The sequence below is a fragment of the Juglans regia genome, chromosome 10, assembly GCF_001411555.2.
Source record: "Juglans regia cultivar Chandler chromosome 10, Walnut 2.0, whole genome shotgun sequence".
Taxonomy (NCBI): domain Eukaryota; kingdom Viridiplantae; phylum Streptophyta; class Magnoliopsida; order Fagales; family Juglandaceae; genus Juglans; species Juglans regia.
The window spans coordinates 32,686,314-32,695,964 of record NC_049910.1 but is presented as its reverse complement, the minus strand read 5'-3'; the positions used below and the strand labels follow the sequence as shown (position 1 = coordinate 32,695,964).

At 33.5% G+C, this 9,651-nt stretch overlaps 1 protein-coding gene across 1 annotated transcript; it reads left to right on the top strand.

Annotated features, from left to right (window-relative positions):
* The first annotated feature begins 8,668 nt into the window (after positions 1-8,668).
* Positions 8,669-9,295, top strand: LOC108981835. Its single transcript, XM_018953085.2, has one exon. It carries the CDS (start codon positions 8,669-8,671, stop codon positions 9,293-9,295), a length of 627 nt encoding a protein of 208 aa, XP_018808630.2.
* The last annotated feature ends 356 nt before the right edge of the window (positions 9,296-9,651 follow it).

Genomic DNA, 9,651 nt, shown 5'->3' with positions numbered 1-9,651 from the left:
TATTTTTATGATTTTAAATTTGTGAAAATTATTTTTGAAGTGCTTTCACTAAATTAATTATTTTTATGCGTTTAAATTTCTTCTTAAATTAAATTAACTTGTTGTGGGGTTTAATTTTTTTATTTTCATTTTAATCATTACGTTTGAATTATTTTATTTTACTTGCTGTTTTAAAATCTTTTCCGTTGGATCATTTTCGTGACCTAAGTTATGAGGATTGGACCTCATTTCTTTTCTCTCTATTTTTTTCTTTTCCTTTTCTTTTTCTTTTCTTCTTTTCTTTCTTTTTTCTTTTTCTCCTTATTTCTTCTCCCTCCCGCGCCTCTCTCTCTTTCTCTCTCCCGTGCGTCCGCCGTTTGCCCTCGACCCGCCGTCGTCGCGCCGCCATGGGCGACACCGCCCATCCCAGCCGCTCCCCCACCCGCCGGCGACCTCCCCCTCCAATCTCAGCCTCCCTTGTGCCGCCGTTAGCTCCCACGCACACCACCAGGCCGCGGCACTCATTGCGCCGCTGCGCCGCCGTCGCGCCACCTCCGGCCACCATCTTCTCACCACATCATCCTCGACCTTCTAGCAACCCAATGGACCCAACCCCACCTCCGATCTGTCACCGGTGAAGCCCCACAATCAACATTTCCGTTTTGGGTGTTTTTGCTCTTCAACCACCTTTTGCGCCGCCACCCACGACCAACCACCACCACCACCATTAGTTTCACCGACATCCCTAAACTCTATCCTATCAATCTCGGGTCTTCGTTTGCACCCGTTCAAAAGTGGGTTTTTGAGACCCACGGCCACAGTGCATTTGGCACTGTTTCGTTGCTGCGTTGCCGCTTCTAGTACCTCCGTGATCTTTCAAAAATTATATTATAGCATTGTAAGTATTTTTCCCAAAGAACTTTTGAGATTTAAATGTATTTCTGCACTAATTCTTATTTACTGTGAATTTATTGGTTGTGCCGGACTGAGTCCGAGGAGTAAGGGGGTCCGTTGGATTGGTGGTTGAGAGAATATTTAGAGGGGAATTTAATTTTCTTTGTCGAGTGCAGTTTAATTTTTGGAGGTATTAGTTTATATTTTCTGTTATGGAGTTGTGAATGGGAAGAAGTGTGCTTAGTTTGGTGTTGGTTAAATTGTTAGTAATTGTTTGGGACTGCGAACTGTTGGAATAAGTATGAGTTATTGAAATTTGAATTGGCATTGGTCTTGATGCTTGTATTGGACAATACTGAGATTGGTATAGAATATTTTGGGTCGAAGTGTGGGCTGTCCAGATTGTTATTTGGTTGTTTGAGTTAGATTAAACTTGCTGAATTATGGTCTAGAAATTGGGTCTTAAGTTGTCTAAGACCAATTTTGTGTTGTTGGACTTTAATATTTAGTTTATATTATTTTTATGAATAGGTGACGAGACGGATAGAAACCGTATTCAAGTCATAGATAATGCGCTGCAGGAGTCAGGTAAGCGGGATTCCTATGCTAGGCCTTACACGAATTATTTGAGACTGAGGTTGATTTTCTAAAAACTTTGCATATTTTTGTGGTGAAATGAGAACTTGGGAAAAACAAAACCAACATCGGTTGTTTATTTGCATACTCATGAAATCTGTACGAAAAAAAGAAAAATATGTTCTGACATGCATTGTGTAGACATGAGCTAAATTCTGTCATGTTTCTGAAATCTGGAAAAAGAGCGATATTGAGAATATGAAAAGTTGTGCATTTATTTAGAAAGATGTTCTGGCTTTTGTGTTCAGCGTGTGTAAACTGTCTGATTCTGTTTTGGTACTCTATATTATTTTGATATAACATCTGAAAACCTTTGGCATGGTGTACTGGTTTCGTATCTGACTCTGTCTCTGCTTTGCTCTGCTCTGCTCTACTCTGTTATGCTCTGCTCTGTTTGGGTTGGTACCAACTTCTCTGTTTCTGAGTGCACCCACTTTGGAAACAAAGTGGTTTTATTGTGGTCTTTTCTGTGTACACACTCGGGGCTCCGAGAAGAATAAAGGAAAGATTTCACCTCTGTCTCTGCCTGGTTTGGCCATCGGGATTAGCACAACCCTACCACGGGGGCGAAACATGGTCTCTGCTCTGTTTAATGCTCTGTTTTGATCTGATGATGATACTCAGTTTATGTTATGCCAAAGCACTAAGGGTTTTACTTATCTTAAAACCATCGCTCTGTTACTTTTGAAAATATGTTCTGTTCTGCATGTTAACTCTGAAAAATATTTGGTTCTGCATGTTTTACTTTGTAAATGCTCATATTTGCACGCTAGCATATGATTTCTGCTTACTAAGTTGTTGATAACTCACCCCCTATCATTATAATATTTTTCAGATGATGTGGAGAGTCCAAATGAGGATCTGGATTAGATTGTTGAATGTGTTTAAGCTGAGGAGATGTTGTTAGAAGAAGGACTTCTGATGTTCTTAGTTTTAATGTCTTTGGGTTTTATTTATATCTTGGGTTTCAGTGAGATTTATGAAATTATTGGTTGGATTGTTATGACTACCGGGAGATTTCGGACTTTTTAGTTTATTTTAGCTTCAGTAATGATTTTGTGGAGTTTTCAATGTGGTTGTTTAGCACTGTTGATATTGAGATTTGCTATTAAAGATTTGGGTTTTCTTTTTAGTTGTGTTGGAAAATAAGTTCTTAAGAGACAGGTAGTAATTCTCCAGGCCAACCAGGTTTGGGGCGTTACAATTAAGATATGAATTTTTTCATATTTATGCTATATTTGCTTAATTTTAAAAAAAAAAATGTGCGAGACTTACGTATTCTATGACTGTATAAATCATTTTTCTTTATATATGTTGCTGAATTACTGTAAATCATAATAGTGTATATATATATATATACACATATATATAATAATTTCATGTACTAAATCGCATAGTTTGAGTTGAAGGTTTGTCTCTTATACAGCGGGACGTCATGCATGCCCTCATGCTTGATTCCTTCAATCATTTTTTGTTGATGAGTTGTGAAAATATTTTGGAATTGTTTAAGGAGTTTATTAGGATTTGGTCGTCGGAGAGCTATCCGAAGGAGTTGCAATTCGTGTTTGCAGGTGGTGTTAGTCATGACATCTGATTATATAAGTCTATCTCGAATTCTAATTTATTATAAATAAATCGATGCGACGACTTATTTTAACTCATTTTATATAAATGTGTTCAATTAACATACATAATTTATTTGATATGATTAATATAATTTTACATAAAAGTTTAAATATATATTAATATTTATTAGTAGTCACAATAATTAAAAAATAATAAGACTACCTACTAATAAAAAAATATCAATATTTTTCAAATTTTGACCTATAATAAAACAAATATTACAAACCCTACGATTACAAATATGAGCATAGGTTCAGAATTACAATCTCAACAATAAAAACATAAGCATATTAAAAAATATTAATATTACAATCCAACAATAATATTAAACTTATAATTTTGAAATAAAATATAAACGGTTTGATTTCGGGTTAAACGGGTTGATCCGTTATTAAGCTGTTTATTAATCATGACTTAATAAATCTAAACTAATTTATATAAAATTTAAACCCGCTAATTTCATATATATATTTTTTTTGTGTTAAATTTACTAATTATGTGACATATTAGAGCATTCTCATTGGCTTGGGTAAATACATCTTCAAAATTTAGCCAATATCACACTTTTTTACATTTGCCTATTTCATTTAAATTCAATCCCCACATTGGATTAGCCATTCAATTTCTATATAATACTAAAATATTATTATTTTAATAATTAATTAATTAAATTTATTTTTATCACATTTTATAGTTCTACTAATTAAATGTTAATAATAATTATATTCTAGTTAAATTAATATTAAAAAAAGTATTATTAAATGTTAATAATAATTATATTCTAATTCAATTAATATTAAAAAAAGTTTTATTAAATGTTAATAATAATTATATTCTAGTTAAATTAATATTAAAAAAAATATTATTAAATGTTAATAATAATTATATTTTAATTAAATTAATATTAAAAAAGTTTTATTAAATGTTAATAATAATTATATTCTAATTAAATTAATATTAAAAAAGTATTATCAAATGTTAATAATAATTATATTCTAAATGTTAAATGTTAATTATATTCTAATTAATTTAATTTGTTCGCTTGGAGTGAAAAATTAGTATTTTAATATTTAGAGAACTAATTATGGTTCTCTATATTTGGCCAATGACTGTAGCAAAAATGTAAATTATTTTGTAGATGGTCAATCCAATGTAGAGTTTTTTATACAAGTTATCTAAATTTTAAATAATTTTTTCATTTGATCAAGCCAATGAGAATGCTCTTATCACCCATAATCCTCCGTATATGCAGCCCGTTCTCAGATATTTTGCGTCCCCCAAGAGATGCAATTGGATCAAATAGCCGGTAAGAAGTCGACTCTCGGGTAGAAGAAGTTGGGCTTAATGGCCCATTTTCTTAGGATGGACCATCCGTTTAACATTAATGGACTCCTTTAGCTGGTCTCATTAACAAGGGCACAAAAAGAAGAAGCTTTTGGAGTCCAATTTTGCAGAAAGATACAAAAGATCAGATCTTTTTCACTGCACATGTATTGCTGTGACATTGCCACCCTGGTTTAATATTTCGTGGCCATATTTATTATAAAATATATTTATAATATCTTAGTATGTATGATAATATGATTTATTTTCTACTATATATAATTAATTGATTTATTGTATTTTAATTCTTTCGTTGGTCTCATTCACCTATAAATAGAAACAAATGTTATGTATTAAATAACAATTGAGAGTAGAAAAAATGAAAAATGTAGCCCTTAAATTCTCTCTCCTCACTTCTCCAATTCCTTTTCTATATTATGTTTATTTTCTATATAGTATCAGAGTATAGGTCCAGAGTTCGAATTCTAACTCTACACTCTAATATTCTACGTGTTAGGTGTACTCATTTAGAAAAAAAATATTAAGATATAGATTATAAATAATAAAATCTACATTTTTCCATCAGTTTAAACTTTTAAGACAAGTGATGATTTCACATAGTATAAGATAATGCCCAATGCTGGTATCTCTCAAAGAATCATTTGTGTATGTACTTCATCTTTTTTACAGCAGGCATATTCTCATCATGAGTTTAATTTTTTGGGACATGTTACTTCACAACCATTATCTTTGAAATTCTAAAACAGGACACTTTTCAAGGGTTGGGTTCCATGTTAGTGCACGTGTGTTCATGGCACCGCAAGCTATCACCTTTCTCTCATACACCACTTATATATATTACATTTCTAATTTGTCAGGACCAATTAAAGAGGTCATATTGATTTTCTGGCAGCCAAAGTATGTAAAACTTGCTTATGGGGGCTTCTCTTGATCGCTGGGAGATCGACACTGATCTCTCACTTGCTCTAAATCTTCCTCATATTTTTCAGGTTGCAATTTGAATTGATCCCATACGTATTGGGCAGAGGTTATTATTATTATTATTTTATGAACAGCATTCCATTCATTGAAAAATAAAGTCCTTTATCAAGCCAAACAGCTTGTGATACAAAAGAAGGACAAGAATCCAACCACATCTCAATTTCCTCAACATTCCAAGCATACCTTGCTAATTGATGTGCTTTCTCAGTCTACTTACATGTGAAATCTGCACTTCTTGAAAGCCCCTCAGCATTCGTTTCATGTCTTGAATCAGAAAAGCAAAATCAGTAAGGTACTTCAGCAGAAGAAATCAAAGCATTAACAAGAATTAAACAATCTGTTTCCAACATTAACTTTTGAACACCCCATTGAGTACAAAAATTGCAATCCCCTCAACATTGCACTATGTATCCTCGATGAACTCAGAAGAAAAAGCCTCTCTTTCCAATTTACTACAAGCAGCCACAACATTCCCTTGATCTCTTGTTTTCTGTTGATTCAAGAAAGTTGCTCCATCCACATTTAACTTAAAGGAAATCAATTGGTGGAGGGATCCAACAAATCATCTTCTTCGCGGCCTCCTTACTATATACCCATCAAAAACTTAGATGAACAACACTCCCCAAGCAATAGCAATAAACTTTGTCAAGGTTTCCTCAGTAACCCTATGGCAGAACACAAATTTATCATCTTCCAAAATCCTTCATCTTTTCAAATTTTGATAAGTTGGCAAATTCTCTTGGCATTCCCTCCAAGCAAAAATCTTCATTTTCTTTGGAATCTTCATCAGATGCCATAAACATTTCAAGAAACTAGAAACTTGACCTCCTCTCGATCCTTCTCCTACATTCCGAAATGTTGCCTGCTGAATTTGCGGGACTAATACAGTTTATGCAATGATTGGATAAAAATGGACAGCCATCAACTTCTTTCTGCACTTGTGCTTCATGTTCATCACTACAATTCTCTGCTACGTAAGTGATATGATTAAGTTGGCTGCGTTCGGATGCTGAGATGATCTCATAAAGCTGATATATGAATAGTAATGTTTTATGAGTCTCATTGAGATGTATTTGAATGTAAATAGGTTGAAATATGTGTTTAAATATATGAAGTAGGTTGAGATGAGTTTTAACTTTTTTATGAGAAGTTGAAAAAGTTGTGAATCACATTAATAATTGAGTTGAGATGAGTTCAACAACCAAACACAGCTTTAATCAACAAAACTTCTTCACTATAAAATATGAATTCTCGTGGGTGGTTTCTCTTGCACTTTTAACGTGCTCTGTAATCAAATTGTCAAAATTGGATGGAACATAAAATTATAATAAAAATAAAAAAGAGCAAAAGATCATTACAATCCACTATATATTCCAATGTTAATTATAGAGATCATCACATTTTTTTTTTTTTTCCTCTACTTGATGGTTCGAAAAGGTTTGGAATACTTTCTGCTTTATTTATGTTAGCTGTCAAACAAAGTGCATCCAGACACTACTTTTAGGTATGTATAGCTTTTGTTTGTTTCAAGGGAAAATAGACACATAACATGAGTTGAAGGTAAAGAGGGGTTGGGAAGCTTTTTCAGTGTCACTAATCATTAACAAACTCTTTCCAGTTGTGTCAAACCCATTAATTATACTAATCCCATGTGTCTTCTCCCTTATCACCCAAAGCTTGATGTGAATGGCACAATCCTTATGCTCATTGATTCGGTGGGCCATGTCATGATTCATGATATTATTGAATTTCTCTTAAATTTTCATGCACACAATGTCAAATCTCTTTGTTTTTCATGCATGCACTTATTAGTGTTGAACCTAATATCCTTTGCAACTTGAGGTTAAGGAAGCAGTTCATGTGTTGAAAGAATGCAGTCAAACCAGATCTGAGATACTCTTTTGAAAGTCTCATCCAAGAATTTGATTACATTAAAGTCATGAGTCACCCAGCTTGGATGTGGCCCTAGATGGTTGGTTATTGATGGGATACTTAACAGCATAGCTAACCATAGACAGATAAATTAAAAACATAGTAATAAATATTCTCAACAACTCTCTGTTCTAAATAATTTATTTTTAATTCTTCATTTGCTATTTTGTAAGGTGAGATCCAGATTATCAGTTTTGTGAAGCATAATGTACATCCTTCTTGTTTTTTTATTTTTACTTTGTTTTTTTGGTTTTGTTTTGTTTTTTTTTTTTTTTTTTGTTGCAAGCTGAATAAATCTTCCATGCACAAAAATATGTTTTGTTAAAAAAAAAAAAAGATAAATACACTTTACACCCTAATTTAAAAAAAAAAAACTATAATTTATACAATTCTAGAATGTGCAAATCTTGTGTACTCTCCCCTTTAATAAATTTAGGAGAAGTCTGGAATTCACATAAAAAAATAACCCCTCTTTTTTTTTAAGAAAGTGTGCGGGACTTGCACACCTAAAAATGTATCTAATATTACTCTTAAAAAAAACTCACACATTATATTCTCTAATTATTAAAGATTGACACGCTACATTCTCTCTAAGATCTAACACCGTCAACATAGCAGATATGATCAAATGCATTCTTTCATAATTTGGGCGAGAGAAATGTGTGAGAAACTCTTGCGGAGGCAATATCACTCCTTTAGATAATGGAAGGACCTTGGATCCCAGGTCACCAACCATTGATGCAGGAAGACATTTGTATTATGGATGAGTTTCGAGAAGCCCCTGTGGAAAGATTAATAGATCCTGTTACTAGAGGATGGCAAGTGGAACAGCTTAGAGCTCTATTCAATCCAAGACTGGTTGCTGATATCTTGAAAGTAATGATCTGTTCTACTGAGCAATTGAATCAGATAATTTGGTCCCAGGAAAGAAATGACAAGTTTAGTGTAAGAAGCTGCTACAGATTTTTTCAAAGAGAAGCTAATAGGTGGTATAGATGAATGTTCGAATGCAAGCGAACAACAATTACTTTGGAAGGCATTGTGGAAAATGAAAGTCCCGAATAAAATAAAGGTTTTTGCATGGAGGGCCTGCAAAGAGGGGCTACCATCAAAGCAGAATCTGCTCAAAAGGCGTGTTAATATTGAGGGGTCTTGTTGTTTTTGCAAGCAAGGGATTGAAGACACAGCACATGCGTTGTTTTACTGTCAATCTATACATTCTAGCTGGTTTCCATATGTTCCTTTGATGAAAAATCTGGACAAGAATTAAACTGTAATGGTTTTAGAGAAGGGACAGGAAGGGAAGCTCTCTTCATTATTTTCTCTTGCATGGGATTTTTGGTGGAGAAGGAACCAAATGATTCAAGAGCAGAAAAGTATAGCAGTACAACAGGTTATTGATTATGCTCTTTCTGTTCAAAGGTCTTTCATAGACTTGAAACAATTGCAAAAGCCTAAGGTTCGAGCCTACTATGAATGGAAGCCACCACCTATTGATTGGTTGAAATTGAGTGTAGACGGAGCTGTTTTTGGTGAGATCAACAGAGCAGGGGTGGGGTTTGTGCTTAGAGATGGGAAGGGTGATGTTTTGTTGGCAGCTAGCGAGATAGAGTTTGAAGTGAAAGATGCTGAACCTATCGAATTACTAGCAATCCTACGAGCTTTACAGTTTTGTGCTAACATGGGAATCCAAAGAATGATGGTTGAGTCAGATTGCTTGATGGCTGTACAAGTGCTTAACAATGAGATTGAAACTGCTGTGTTAGATCCACTAGTGCAGGAAATCAGAAAGCTTCAAGGGGTATATGTTGAGTGCAAATTTCAACATGTGTATAGAGAAAGCAATCGGGTTGCTCACAAACTTGCCCAGTTTACTGGGAATGTTGAGGATATCTCAATGTAGTGGGATTGTTTTTCAGATTTTATTTCTCAAACCATTTGGTTTGAAAAATATCTGTAAACTTTCTTTTATTAATGAAATATTATGTTCCTATCAAAAAACAAAAAAAAAAAAACTTTGCATCGAGTGCAAACTGCAAAACGTTAGGAATCCATCTAAAAAGGGCTCATTTTCAATCAATTTTTGTCTTTGATATTAAGATATAATCTATATATATTTATATATTTAACAAGTGTTTGTTACCACGTGTATCCGTGCAAAGAGATCAGAATCTTGTATCTAGAAGAAGTGCTTTTGAGGTGGCTTTAATTCAAGTCCAATATTCATTTAAACTAATTCGTTGAGTTTTATCAAATAGA

Bases quoted from the DNA above. Each gene is read 5' to 3' on its own strand.
- LOC108981835 (XM_018953085.2), top strand. From the start codon at position 8,669: ATGGTTTTAGAGAAGGGACAGGAAGGGAAGCTCTCTTCATTATTTTCT.